The sequence below is a fragment of the Branchiostoma lanceolatum genome, chromosome 4, assembly GCF_035083965.1.
Source record: "Branchiostoma lanceolatum isolate klBraLanc5 chromosome 4, klBraLanc5.hap2, whole genome shotgun sequence".
NCBI classification, from domain to species: domain Eukaryota; kingdom Metazoa; phylum Chordata; class Leptocardii; order Amphioxiformes; family Branchiostomatidae; genus Branchiostoma; species Branchiostoma lanceolatum.
Window position 1 is genome coordinate 6516209 of NC_089725.1, and position 15443 is coordinate 6531651.

General features: G+C 40.4%; 1 protein-coding gene across 2 annotated transcripts; it reads left to right on the forward strand.

Moving 5' to 3' along the window:
• Positions 1-226: 226 nt before the first annotated feature.
• Positions 227-14936, forward strand: LOC136432354 (UDP-galactose transporter senju-like). Of its 2 annotated transcripts, XM_066423553.1 has the most exons (7): positions 227-379; positions 3552-3722; positions 8076-8193; positions 11240-11286; positions 12018-12157; positions 12911-13084; positions 14234-14934. In XM_066423553.1, exons 2-7 carry the CDS (start codon positions 3611-3613, stop codon positions 14726-14728), a joined length of 1086 nt encoding a protein of 361 aa, XP_066279650.1. In that variant the 5' UTR covers positions 227-379; positions 3552-3610; the 3' UTR covers positions 14729-14934. The 2 variants fall into 2 exon arrangements, with proteins under 2 accessions (XP_066279650.1, XP_066279651.1); XM_066423554.1 differs by lacking the exons at positions 227-379; positions 3552-3722 and adding an exon at positions 5206-5360 and having other exon boundaries at positions 14234-14936.
• The last annotated feature ends 507 nt before the right edge of the window (positions 14937-15443 follow it).

Sequence of the window (15443 nt, forward strand, 5' to 3'; positions counted from 1 at the left end):
ATATTTTTTTCTCAAAACTAATGCAACTGAGCAATGATTAACAATGATATGATTGTAAATATTCAGATTAAATTAGTTCATTGTATCTTTATTACTCTGAGTCTGAGTTGTTAAAGTTATAATACTGACGTTATATTAAAACCACATCCTATTTTTGCAATGGTATAATCTAATTTGACCCCTGACCCTTGAACTGAAAAGAAAGCAGAGCTGGTCAAAGGCCAAATTATGGTTTATTGTATCGTCGTCGATATCAACATCACAGTTCTGCATTGATAACTGGCTGTGCAGACAATGGGTAAAGGATAGCACAAAGATTCGGTGAGCTAGAACATCCTGTGAAAATGGGTCCGCAGCAGAACACAGGCCTCGTCCAAAAGTAAGGAACGTAAAAATTATTAGAGTAGAGTTTGAGTGAGAGTTGATTCAGCCAGTTAGGAACTCCTGTTCCAGTTTAGGCCGCTCTTCTATTCATCTCACTGTCATCTCTGGTTTCTGGGGATGGTCCAGAGCTCTGTAGTCGTACATTACTTTATTTGGTGCTGTTTCATATGACAGTCCAATCTCTCCTTAAAAGTGTTCACACTGGGTGCCATGACTACATATTGTTATAGCAACATAATTTTCCAGCACATTTGGTTCATTATTGGGTGCCGTTTATTTTGTGGATTTCTGTATATGTTTCCACCACAACAAGAGAAGTTGTGGATGGATCTTGATGATTTTTGATAGGTAACCACGGTACTAAACTAGGGTTTTGTGAAAACGAAGGTCAAGTTCGATAATGGTCCACCTAGCGGCTTTCGTTTTTGATATCCTGTGTTCTGATCATGCTGCGATGATGATTGGTAGATTACTGTAAATTTGGAAATGTTTGTGGTGGTTTTATTTTTGTGCTGATCTTTCCACCGCAAAATTTTGACACCGCGAGTGTTTTAATATTCACCTTGAATATTCACCTTGAAGTTCAGCCAGCTAAGGTACCTTTTTGAGTAATGAGGCTGTGCCTAGTTTGGTGCTAGTAGTGGGCATGGTAGGCTTAATGTCACAAGCACTGATACGGTTTAACATTCTGTTTTTACTTGCGCCTAGAAGGCTCATAATGTTTTTGGGTCTGTCTGTCTGTCTGTCTGTCTGCTTAAACAAATTTACGTTGTACAGTATTACAGCCCAAGAAGCATTTTGTAGCATCACTTGGTAAACCCCTGACAAGTGCTATTGCACGGCTGTATATACAGACTGGGATCCGGGACAGTCACGCTCAATACACACATATGCATGGCATTGGCACGGACAGTTTGTTTACTAAAATCATTATCAGAGCAGGAGACGTCACGCACAGGTTTATCTGTTGGATCTTAACACTTAATACTCAGGCTAGAACTCAAGAGCCAAGTTCATTCAGTATTACGCATTGTATGTTATCTAATTTATAAGACGATATTACCCTTTTACACAGCTACTATTTCATAATCAATAGCGTAAACATACCGGTAACTAGACTGTTACCCCAGGAAAACTGTTTTTTGGCAACCAGCTTCGATAAAAAAGTTGTAAAAAAAATCTTAATTTTCAGTTACAAAATTTACATTTTACTATGGTTTCTACTCAAAATAAACGGACAACAGACGATACCGAGATGTACATCGGAAAGCAGCAATAAACCGCTTTTCACCGAAATGATTTCAGTTTCCATTCTACTTTCCTTGGCGGAATTGTAGCCCCTCGGCCTGAGGGTGTCAGCCTACATACGAAATCCTACTGCAAAGTTAAATCCCCTTGAGTCCTTGACCATAACTTAACTTACAACTTTAGAAGCTCTTGGGACAGAGAGAGTTCGATACACACTTATGCTGATATAGGCTACAGAATCTTCAGCATTAAGTTGAAGTTGGTAGCCTCTAAAAAGGAGTACAGTAATTCTAGTTAAGCTTTGAGTTCCCTAGTGGCTTTTTCAAATTGCAGGGGTTAGTTTTGTGAGAGAAACAGCTGACAAGTGGGGGACAGAGTTGTACATTGCCCCAGGCAAGTGAAACTGCTAATTAGGCAAGTGGATGCCCTCCTTTACTTGCCTAATTGAGCCAGTGCAATTTTTTTGAAGCCCCACGCTTTTGATCCCAGGGTAGCAGAGTGTTGTGGCAAACCTTTGATTGATCGTTTTTCTGTAAAAATATAATTATGATGCTCGAGCATCGAAAGTATGCCTACCCTAAGATACCTGTCCTTAGAGGGCGGACAAAAACGCCCTGGGGTTACTACTCCCCCAGAGCATTCTTCGAACAGTGACTAGAAAATGGTAGCGAAAATACGCACCTCCAAATTTTCGACGACTCCTGTCCGTCTTGTTCACGGACAGGAGTCGTCGAAAATTTGGAGGTGCGTATTTTCGCTACCATTTTCTAGTCACTGTTCGAAGAATGTTCTCGTAACTGTCAAGTAAACGTGACTGATGAATTTATTCAACGATCCCCCAGAGCACTTATTTATAATTTTAGATCGGCCAGCATACTGCCTTGGGCCGCCTAAGAAATTGGCTACCGGCCCAACGTTATTCTGGCCCCCAGGGTACATCCTGTTTTGTCCTATCTGTGTTGCCATCTCTGTTTACATTTTCCAAATCTCACAACACTTTGTTACTAGTTTGTATCATATACTTTGACTATTGACCGACAGAGGCCATGTATCAACGGTCGTTCTATCATTGACCTTGAAAGGGATGTCAGGTGACAAAACTTTCTCACGGTCTTTTAACCTTTGACGGCCTAGGGGGTAATTATTTACAATAAGTTTCCAGTCGCTGACTTCAGTTGGGACTTGGAGAGTTGTTTGGGGCATTCTATACTGCCATCAGATATATTTAGACAAAGACTTTCTTAAACTGTTGATGTCAAAATGTGACCATCTTGACTGGTAAAGCGATAATTCAGTCTATCATATCTTTTCTTCTTAGTTGAAATCAGAAGAAGAAAAATGAAGAAGCGAAGCCAACGACCAAGAAAGGAAACTGGTGTAGCCTTATGAAATGGCCTGTACAAAATTGGAAGTTTTGATATCTTGGCTGACTTTTCACCTTTTTTGTAGATTACAGTATTTTCCCCCTTTGAGATGCTTGTTTTTACCTAATGAATGTTTTTACTGAAGGCTTGTTTTTAACTACTGAAGAGAGACTACATGTAGCATATCTTGGCATCGTGTGGCGCAATCTGTAGGGTTTTTCGCCCAGAACTGAGAGGTCCCAGGTTCGAAACCACTGCTATGCCCCGATGTTGTGCCCTTGGGAAAGGCACTTCACACGACTTTCCTCACTCCACCCTGGTGTGAATGGGTACCTGACTTTGGTTGGGGAAAGTCATATTAAGGTCACCTGCTGGCGCCGAATGGCAGCCACCCAGACCCTTGCGACAGTTCCACAAAGTGCAAGTGTGGAGCAAATATGTATCTGTTGCGTATTATGTGATTGTAAACTCTGCAGCAATTCAGCACTAGCTGTCATTGCACAGGTAATTTCTGACCAATAAACCATTCTAATTATCAATTTGAATATGTTTCAGGTCTGTCTCTCTACCAGCCTCCTTTTCCGGAAACCAAAACAAGATGCAGCATTAGCAGTATGGCAGGATGGTTACTGGTGTTCCTCACAAGATGGCGTCTCAGGAAGCTCTTTCCAACAAGATGGAGTGCAGCGGTGTTCTTAGCCTACATGATATTATTTATCAATCAAGGTAGGAGTAAAGATACTGTATTTGCATTTAAGTTCGCATGGTTTTTATTTCACGCTAAGGCAAAAATGGAGGACTTGCGGTTGTTTAAAGTTTGCAGCACCGCTATAGTCACATACATTACTACTACTGTTTACAGTATTGGACAAAAATGTTTGCCTTGGTTTTAAGTTCGCAGTGAAACAGTCTCCGTGAAAACCGTGAACATAAAACCACCGCAAACATTTCTGCATTTACAGCAGTTATAGAATAAGAAGCTATAGCATAAAATCTGTGCCGTGAATGCTATACCTACACCATTTTTCCTCCTTGTAAAGACAGAGTGGAGGTTAAACAGTGGGTACACCACTCACGGCTGGATTTTAGGCTACCAAGAATCTTATTGTTATAATGGGAGATGCAGTAATCGTAAAGCGTGTCAGATTCTGATATTCCTTAGTTAAGCCAGGGAGGGGTCTTTCGGAAGGGACGTAAAATGGGGTTTCCGTGTTCAAGGAGGTGCCTTGAGCACGTTAAATCCAATAGATAACCTTAAGAATTAAAAAACAAACAAATCAATTTAATTTTCAAACCTTTCAACCCAAAATCATGTTAACCGTGATGATGGGAGGTGGGAAATCTTTATTGAATTAGCCTGAAGTCAAGCCTTGTTAGCTTTGGTCAGCTTCGGATCGCAAAGGTTGCTACTATGCCAACAGTGTGGCACAACAGCAGAGCATTCGGCTCTGAACCAAGTGGTCCCGAGATCGATCCTACCATGTTACCGACCTTGGGAAAGGCACTTAACACGACCTTCCTCACTTCACTCCGGTGTAAATGAGTACCTGGCCAAGGTCAGGGACGTCCCTCGGATAGAACGTTAAATGGAGGTCCCGTGTTTGGGGAGAGTATACATCGCACGTTAAAGAACCCACCACACCTTTCGAAAAAGAGTAGGGGAATGTGATGGTCCAAAACCCTCTTTACATTTGGTATATAGGCAACAAATATCTTCAACAGGTTGAAGTTGGCAGCCTCAAAATGAAAAAATGTTGGCCTTTGGATTTGGAACAAAAAAAAGGACCCCCGCAGGCTATTGTTGAACTGCCCCCTACCCATATGTACAAAATCTACATTCATTTAATCCCCGTGGCAAGTGTTGCCTTTTTAATCCGTGCCACTTCAAGTCCACTTCAGTTCTGCATCCTGGACTCAAAGGCTGGAGTACTGGATCAATATATTTGCATATTGTTTACCCCACACATACCAATATCCTTAAAGAAATATTACTTAGACTTTCCTTCTTCATTGGTAAATTCTTAAAATTCTCCCATTTCTGTCTCCATTTTTTGTTCAGACAAAAAAAATAACTAAAACAATGAGCAAACTGTCAAATTGTACCGTCAGTTGGTTCGGTTCATTCATGTGTCCTATAGATGAGTGCACGTGTGTGACTGTGTTTTCTTTATAGTGGACATTGATTATTTAAAGCCCACTTGATGTGAACCGTAAATAGAGGAGTTGGTTTACCTGGCCCCTTTCTCACAGTTATATCAAACGTCACCATGCCGTTGGGATGTCTTGTCGGCGAGAGATTCTGCTTCCCCAATGTGAAGAGTTTGGTCATCTTCATTTTTTACTTCTCTGCCTTTGTTCTCCATGGTAAGATACAGGCTCTGTTTTTTCTTCAGTGTTGTATCGTCCTAGCGTATAGTATATTACATTGATATCAAACATAAAGTAGTCTTTTGTCTCCTACCTCAGTTAACCTGACTCTAAGCAGGGCTTCCTAGCTGGATAGTTAGCACAGTGCAGAGTGCCTTTAAGTTGCTTCATCTGGCCACTTGCATTTTTAGTTTAGAAAGAAAGTGTGCCTAAAATTCATGAATTGAAAACTGTTGGAGAATTCAAGAGAGAATCAAAAGTACCACTTGTCAATACATGTAACCAAATTAGCAACCCGAGGGCAAAAGTCACAGAACTATAACTTTAACTGTTACACATGCATTAAATCATAGCACAGTTGAATCAATGATGTTTTATCATCATGAATTTTTGGAATATCATTGTCCAAATTATGGAAAACAGCACACATGCGAACAATGTGTGATCAGAGACAATTGTTTAATAGGAAACAACAGACTTTGATGATAAACTGGATAGTGAGTGTGAGTGACTCTAACCCATGGAAAAAATAGTTAGTTTTTCTGTCATAGTAGTGAGTGGTCTGTAATTTTTCTTCTCGTACTGTGTAATGAAATGTGAGCATTTATTTATTTCAATGTTCATGATGAAGAATTGTGGTAGGGGACCAGTGTTTCACCTTCCAATGCTGTAATGCAAGTTCACCATTAATCAAAACGATTTCCAGTAAGAGTCCATTTCTTATTCTTATTTGAAAAACCAATGATAAAAGATTTAACAAAATTTTTTGAATAGAGTCAATTGATAGCAATCTAGCATTTCTTTCTGTTACATACCGATATTATTGTTTACCTTTATCACTGATCCTACACAGTCATTTGGATTTGGATTTGGATTTATTGGAATTGCAACAATGCAATACACGTGGGACACAGGCAGCTATTGCTGATGTCGTCACCCACACACATAATGTACCCGATTTTTACACTTGGGTCGAGTGGGGAAAATCGTGTTAAGTGCCTTTTTTTCCCAAGGGCACAAGATCGATGGCAGCAGGGGATTCGAACCCGGAATCCCTTGGTTCTGAGTCGGAAATCCTGCCGTTACGCCACACGACCCCACATGTTTTATTTCTTCTCTAATCCTGTTGATACAAAAATATTGCAATTGCAAAGGACCGCCCGTGGCGTTGAAACTGGCAGCATGTATATGTTTGTGGCGACGTAACCGTATTCCGCAAGGAAAATAGTCGTTTGGGCAATTTAGAGAAACAGGACAAAAGATATTATAATAGTGTCGAATTAAATGGAAAATATGTGATACTGTTAAGCTTGGTGGTGATGTTGTTAGGGCTTTCAGTAGTTCATTCTGCCATGTCATTGGATGCAAACTATCATTACTGTAACAGTACTTTGTATAGATAAGAAACATGGATATGGATCATACTTGTGGTTCTTGATTGCTCATTAAAACTGGATTTTGCATTATATACAATTGTACGGATCACCTCAATATGTTCACAGGATCCAAGGTGGACGATAATTATAACTGGTATCACACTGAACCTAGTAGTATAACTCTATATACATTGCATGGATTTGCACAAGGTAGCGACTGAACAGCAAGTTTTCTAGACCTTTTGTGTAATCTGTGACCATTTCTATGTGGTACTGACCTGAGGTGGATAATATGCACACTGTGGCGTCACGGTGGCGCAGTGGCAGGGTGTTTGGCCCAGAAACCAGAGGTCCTGGATTTGAATCCGGGGTCCCCTGATTTGTCCTGTTGAAGTTGTGCCCTCGGGAAAGGCACTTAATATGACTCTCCTCACATCACTCAGGTTAAAATGAGTACCCGGCTTCGGTTAGGGACGTCCCTCGGATAGGACGTTAAATGGAGGTCCCGTGTTTGAGGAGAGCCACACCTCGAGCATGTTAAAGAACCCACCACACTTATCGAAAAGATTAGGGGTCCTTCTCACTGTGAGTAGATCAAACCTTACAGTCTGGGCTGACTGTTGACATCTTGAAAAGGTTATTAACGAGACTAAACTTTTCTTCCAACACTATATCACTCCATCAACCCTGTTCACGGAATGACCTGACTACTGCAACGTGACGTCAGCGACACGTGATCGGGTCATTCCGTGAACAGGGTTGATGGAGTCAACCGAAAACTTGGGGTAAGTCCCAATTTCTTTTATAGTGTTGGAAGAAAAGTTTGGTCTCGTTAATAATGAATTCTACCAACACAGATGAACTTTCATGCTATCTTGAAAAGGTGCATGTGGTTGTCACCATCAGTTAACTGGTGAATCCATCTACCGAGGCCCTCCGACAAATCAAGTCAGATTGCTCCTGTCGCTGTTCTTGTACGCTGTACAAGGTGGTTTACAATGCCTGTTGCCAAATTCTGTAACTTCCGTTACCGTTTGAAGTAAGGCGTTCCTGACATTAAGATATGTCACATATATAAGGTGCAAAACTGTTGTTTTTATGACGAAATAAGACGATGTTGGCACAGTGCTCTATAAGTTACTGGCCACTTCCATTTTCAGTTTAGAAGGAAAGTATGCCTAAAATTTTTGAAATGAAAATTGTTGGAGATTTCAAGAAAGCATAGTTCCACTTATTATTTACCATATTAGCAACCAAAAGGTGGTTATCACCTGTTATGTCAATCCTTCCACAAATGTGGTAAATCTCAATAAACAATAACAATATGTTTATTCAGGAATCCTGGTGACTGCCAGTCGGAAAGCAGACAATACCTATCCCTACAATACGGTTACTGTGGTGATGATCACAGAGGTCTTCAAACTGATGGTCGCCACACTACTATATGTTAAAGAGTGAGTACATCCTGGTTTTCCAAGTTGACAAATGACAGCATGAAAGATACGTAATACAATCTATCATGTTATTTATTACCTTCGTCGACGAATGGTTTCGTCGAGAAGGTTATTCGATGATGCTTGTCTGTGTGTCTGTTAGTGAACAGAATAAGTCGAGAACGCCTGGATGGTTTGTTGTCGTAGTTGGTGTGTCAGTGTGTATGTGGGAAATCTCAAGATGATTAGATTTTGGGCGAAGTGTTTTGCATAATTAACGAGAAAAGTGTAAAAATGTGTTACATTGTATGCTGAAGTATGTGTACGTGTCGGCTGTGTTTTTCCAAGGCGTCATGGATAGGGCAAGGAGGTCATGAGGGGTCATGTTGAAGGCAGGAAACGTCAGTTACACAAATTGGCTGTGAGCCAGCTGTAGGCATAATGGTAAGGTAGTCTCCAAGCAGACCTATGGGTTGGCTATAGCAGGGGCAGGTTTTGCTTCAGACTTTGAAAGGGAATTACTCAAGAAGGGCTTGGTGGATGGTCATAAATTTCTGTAAGTACATAGCTTGAGTGCTGATGTACATGATTAGATACTTATTATGCAAATCAGTATCTAATTTGCATAATTGATGAGGAAAGTTTATACATTCATCAATTTCCATGATAGGACTCTTAAACATGTGACATATGTAACTGAGGAAGAGAGAAATATTAATAGATATCAGCTTTGCAAATGAGAACCTCATTGACATGATTAATGAGAAAAACTATAACTCGAGATGGTCTTGATGGATGGTCATGATTTTTGGTATGTAGATAGCTTACGTGATGCTTTGTATGATTGGATGATAATTATGCAAATCAAATTCTAACTCGCATAATTAATGAGGCAATTTTAAAAATCTGCTGTGTTCCATGATATGACTATTCAAATATGTGACATTTGTAACTAAGGAAGAGAGGAATGTTGATAGATAGGAAATATGCAAATGTGGGCCTAATTAGCATAATTAATGAGAAACTACTATAATTCCATACTAGTAAATGACGGCAATTTCATACTTGTGGCATTAGGAAGTTGTGTGAATGTGAACACCATTGAATCAAATTATGCTAATAAGGAGGGAGCTTTTTTGCATAATTGATGATAAATGTTAGCATAACCTTCTTTGTTAAGCTCATAGTCATAACAAGGAGGTTTGGACAACTTATGTTATTTGGGTGAAGAGGGTCAACTGGTATGATTGATGATTGATAAAAAACACTCCTAATACGTCAGTCATAAAAGTCAAAATCATTTGACGAAGGTATGAGGTCGTAGAACTCTTGTTTGTTTATACATTTAATCCTTAAACATCCGGGTGGCCCCTTCAGCCATAAGCTGATTTCCAAGGAGGCCCAGAAACACATGAGATAAAAAAATATCATGGAAATCCGTTGTTCCTTTGTTCAATTATTCTCCTTAGAAGATTTTCACAATAATGCCCCTGCAGTTCCAGAGCAAGCTGGTAGGGGGCCCAAACCTACACCATTTCTTAATTACATCACAAGCTATCTGCCACCAAAAAATCAAGACCATAGCACGTCCAGGTCAAAAGATACAAAAATTGAAGTTCTGCTGCAGTACCAAGGTCACATACCAGGGGGCCCAAAATCGACCTTGAATTTTGGCTTCACAGCACCCGCCCACATACCAAATATCATTGTAATCCATCCAGAGGTTCTTGAGTTATGTTGAATACAAGAGTCCGGAAACACAAACACAACAAGAGTTCCGCGACCTCATATCTCCATGAACTATATTATAATTCTGTTTATACAAATGACTTACACATTTACATAATATATGTTTGGTCATAAACACCTTTATCTAACTTAGACATGATGCAATATTGTCAGTCCTATCATTTTCCACTAATGGATGAATTCTGGCACTTTTGCATTGATTATGCAAATTAGGAATTTATTTGCATAATTGGTATCTGCTGGTGCTCCACTTGCCATACACTACATATGTTCATGTATTTGAGTCTTATAATGGAAAACACTGCAAATATAGGTTTTCCTCATTAGTTATGCAAATTAAGTGTTGATTAGCATAATTTGCACATCATTGTGTACATCTCTGTCTAAGCTACCTGCATACTAAATATCACGGAAATCCGTCGTCCCTTCGTTCAGTTATTCTCCTTAGAAGATTTTTCCAATAACGCCACTGCAGTTCCAGAGCAAGCTGCTAGGGGGCCCAAACCTACACCACTTCTTTATTACATCACAAGCTATCTGCCACCCAAAAATCAAGACCACAGCACGTCCAGGTCAAAAGATACAAAAACGGAAGTTCTGCTGCAGTACCAAGGTCGCATACCAGGGGGCCCAAAATCGACCTTGAATTTCGGCTTCACAACACCCGCCCACATACCAAATATCATCGTAATCCATCAAGAGGTTCTTGAGTTATGCTGACTTCAATAGTCCGGAAACACAAACACAAACACACACACACACACACAAACACGCCAAAAACAATATCTCCATTTTTTCATGGAGATAAACACACACAAACACACACACAAACACAAACACGCCAAAAACAATATCTCCATTCATGGAGATAACAAACATGAAACACAGAATGATGTATTCTACAATGTCACAGAAAATAAATCAACTGAACACATATAAGAGGAAATTAACATACATGAGAATATTTCAATGACAATTAAATGAATTATAACAAGTATGAAATGAAAATTGAACAAAATGACATTATATACAGGTCCAAAAACAGACAGTCCTAGGCTGTAATCCAATAGTTAAAGTCCATAAAACGTTCTAGGTCAGGTTTTAAATGTTATCAAAAACAGTCCCTCCAATTCCATCACATGTTAACGTATCAAAAATGTTTACGACATCTCCATTGTCACCTTATTAATTGTATTGTATTATACATGGCATATCATTGGGAGGCTTGTTTATTATCATTTACAATAATGATAACTGAATTATCTTTTCATGATGTCCCCTTCACTTGTCTAACTCTATGTTTTTCCTTTTTTGACAGCAACTCATTTCAAGAACTGCTAAAAGTTACTGCTAAGGACAAGAAAGGTAAGGGAAATATTGCAATTTTTCTTGTTAGACCATGGTTTGGCTATAGACAGTGTAACTTTCACCATCCTCATTCAAGCTTTCATGTTAAACAAACTGCTGGTAGGCCCAAACCTACACCCACATCCTTACATCAAAATCTATCTGCACCAAAAAGTCAAGACCATAGCATGTCCACCAAAAAAATACAAAAATCAGATGTTCTGCTGCAGTACCAAACTTGACCTTGACCTTCATCTTCCCAAGACATACCCACACACCAAATTTGATCACAATCCATCCAGCCGTTCCTACTGTTTTGTTGACCACAAATATCCGGCAACACAAACACACACACAAACAGGCCAAAATACATAATACAAAAGAACGATTTTTATCTCCATGAAAATTGGAGTACTAGTATAGTTTTGGGTGTGTATGTGTGTATGTGTGTCTGTCTGTCTGGCTGTCTGTCCGTGTGTGTGGTTGTCTGTGTGTCTGTGTTTTCGGACTTTTGTAGTTAGCTTGACTTAAGAAGCTCTTGGTGTATTGTGATGACGTTTGGTATGTGAGTAGGTGTTGGGAAGACAAAGGTAAAGGATTTGGGCCCCCTGGTTTGTGACCTTGGTACTGCAGCAAATTCTTGGTACATGTACTTCCATTTTTTGTATCTTTTGACCTGGACGTGCTACGGTCTTGATTTTGTGGTGGCAGATAGCTTGTTTTCATTCGTGACTGTTGTACCTCCCCAGTGTTACTCCTGTACTTGGTGCCGGCATCGCTGTACTGTCTGTACAACAACCTCCAGTTTGTGAACCTAGCCGTGTATGACCCGACCACCTACTACCTACTGCTGCAGTTCAGGGTTGTCACCACCGGGATTGTCTTTCAGGTCAGTTGGAACATTTCTTCCTTTTATCATAAGTTACACTTTGTATCTACAGCCTTGTGCAACCTGGTTTGGAAACACATTCAGAAAGACCTTGTAAAAATCTCTGTGGACATATTGGGTCTAGTATACAACTGCAAAAACACAGACAAGTACTAGGTAAATAGTAAGGACTTACCTCAAGGCAACTGTACACACTCACGCCACATCTTCAGAAAAGACGCTGTAGCCATATAGTTCCCGTTTAGAACTTTATTCAAGCCCACAAACAGACAAGTACATTCATCATTTATTCTTTATTTCTGGTATATAAAAAAACATAGAAACGTTATACATTTAAAAAAGTTAGAAGCTTAACATAAACACCAAAGGACATACAAACATAGACATGGGTAAACGAAATGCACATTAAGCCATAGATGTTAGGGAAAAACGAGTTTCTGTAGTAGGCCTCCGATTTCAACAAGCGTTTGATGATAGTTATTTGAGGAGCGTATTATGTATGTTTAAGAAGGAATAACATATCCTCCTTTTCCTTGATTCAAATGTGTCTGTCGAGTAGTATACAAACATTGCACCTGTGCTGCAATGCCGTGGCAAATTCATAACAGACAGACACCTCAAAAACAATACCTGAGTACGTAAACGGAGGTAAAAAAAAAGTTTCAGATGAAGAAACCAAGGTGGCTTGTGCTGTATTCTCCCCATTCAACTTTAAATCAACTCATGTACTGTAATTTTTTTTTTTCCTTGTAGGTTCTGTTCAAGAAGACACTGAGTAGACTGCAGTGGTTGTCACTACTTCTGCTGACTATTGGCTGTGTAGTTAAACAGATCAAGCACGACACCCACATGAGAGACGTGGTGTCCTTTGGCGGCCAGTCTCTGAGTCTACACCTGAATGCCAACCTGTTACACATCCTTCTCCAGGTAACAACTCTCCCATATAAAATTATAAATGTCAGTGATTAAGAATTAGATATAGATAAAATGTTTGTTCAGCTCTGGCTGTAGTAGTAGCAGTTACTGTAACAAGTCCTACATGCAAGTATACAAGTTGCAAGTGCAGAACTTGTCAAATTGAATTAGTACGTCATGTATTATGTACACATCCAATACTGTAAATGCAGAAATGTTTGCAGTGGTTTAATGTTGGCGGTTTTCGTAGTGAACTCTTTACCGTGAACTTAAAACCACCACAAAAAGCAGTTCCATTGTGTGACTGTAGCACAATTATTGTTTCAAACACAAACTCAAAACCACTGCAAACACTCCATTTTCTCCCTACCACAAAATCAAATCCCCAGGAACATTTTTGCATTTACAGTATACGATATTGTATATCATGAGTCAGTGCTTGAAATACTTGTCAGTGCTGATAAGGGCCACTGAAAATTTTTGAAAGTTCAGACATAGGCTTTTTCATGTTTTGAAACAAGTGGAAGTTGGGGATGTAAGGTCTGGTGAATGTGGTAGATGAGGGATCGATACAAGTTGGAAGCCGTGGTCTGAGATTAGTATAATCTTTAGGTCAATTAGTTTCACCAAAGCTGGTGAAATATATGGTTCTACTTTTCATCTCCTGACCATGACAAATGGAAATATAGTTTTGGGTGTGTCTGTGTGTGTGTGTGTCTGTCTGTCTGCCTGTGTGTTTGTTTGTGTTTCCAGATATTGTAGTCAGCAGAACTCAAGAACCCTTGGATAGATTATTATTATATTTAGTATGTACATGAAGTGCACATAATGCTAATTGGAACTTAATTTGCAAACTTGATGAGGAAAATCTATATTTGCAGTGTTTTCCATTATAGGACTCAAATACATGTAACATAATAGTTTATGACATGTGTAACATTAACAGATACCAATTATGCAAATAAATTATTACTTTGCATAATTAATGCAAAAGCACCATAATTCATCTAAGTGGTAAATTATCGGACTGTCAATATTATGACTTGTGTAAGGTAGTTGAAGGTGTACATGATGTATAAGCATAGATTATGTAAATGTGGAAGTCATTTGCACAATCAGAATAGTTCATGGAGATATGAGGTCTCCGAACTCTTGTTCCAGGTGTTCTGCTCATGTTTTGCTGGCGTGTATACCGAGTTCCTGTTGAAGGGAGAGAAGACCAGTCACGTGCCACTCATGATGCAGAATGTCTTCATGTACCTGGACTCCATCATGTGCAACATGTGTGTGCTGGCCTACACTGGTGACCTGGGGTCAGCTTTCACCACCGAGAGTATCAACTCCATACTTCAGCCAACGGTCGTCCTAGTAACCCTCAACCAGACTGCCATAGGCATCATCACCAGTCTCTTCCTCAAGAGTCTCAACTCTATACTCAAGACTTTTGCGAGTGCGTTAGAGCTCATGTTTACGGCAGTTTTGTGCTGGTACATCTTCGGCATTCCTGTTGATATCTTTACTTTCATTGCCATTGTCATTGTCTGTCTGGCCACCCTTCTCTATTCCCTGAACCCTGTTGTCAATCTAGCTCCCAGTAGACATACAAGGGACTCCACCATGACACATGACAGCAAACAGAATGGACCTGGGGTGTAGTTTTTTGGAGGGGGATTATTAAAAAAAAGTAGTAGGCTTAGCCTCAAGCATTGCAACTCACATCTAACGGAGGAGAGAGAGTTTGGGAGAAGGAAAGTATGGAATATGGAGGGAGGGATCCGGATGGGTGATGTCTAGGGGAAGGGAGTTGTGGAGTCTAGAGGACAAGAGGGATTAAGATACTGGGAGCAGGGAGGGGGTATTTATCTTGTTGGGAGGGGGCAATGGAGTCTGTGGAGCAAGAAGGAGGAAGCATTGGATTCTGGGGGAGCAATGGAGTCTGGGGGGAGGGAGCAATGGAGTCTATGGGGGTGCAATGGAGTTTGGGGGGAGGGAGCAATGGGGTCTGGGGGGAGGGAGCAATGGAGTCTAGGGGGAGGGAGCAATGGAGTCTAGGGGAAGGGTGCAATGTAGTCTAGGCTAGGGTGCAATGGAGTCTAGGGGGAGGATTCAATGGAGTCTGGGGAGGAAGCAATGTAGCCTAGGCTAGGGTGCAATGGAGTCTAGGGGGAGGGAGCAATAGAGTCTAGGGGAAGGGTGCAATGTAGTCTAGGCTAGGGTGCAATGGAGTCTAGGGGGAGGTTGCAATTGAGTCTGGAGGAGGGAGCAATGGAGTCTGGTGGGAGGGTGCAATGGAGTCTATAGGGGAGGGAGCAATTTAGTCTGGGGGGGAGGGAGCAATGGTCTGAGTCTGTGTGGAGGGTGCAATGGAGTC

Coding starts and splice junctions, on each gene's coding strand:
- LOC136432354 (XM_066423553.1), top strand. CDS start 3,611: ATGGCAGGATGGTTACTGGTGTTCCTCACAAGATGGCGTCTCAGGAAG. Junction 3,723..8,075: donor GATATTATTTATCAATCAAG/GTAGGAGTAAAG, acceptor ATGTTTATTCAG/GAATCCTGGTGACTGCCAGT. Junction 12,158..12,910: donor CCACCGGGATTGTCTTTCAG/GTCAGTTGGAAC, acceptor TTTTCCTTGTAG/GTTCTGTTCAAGAAGACACT.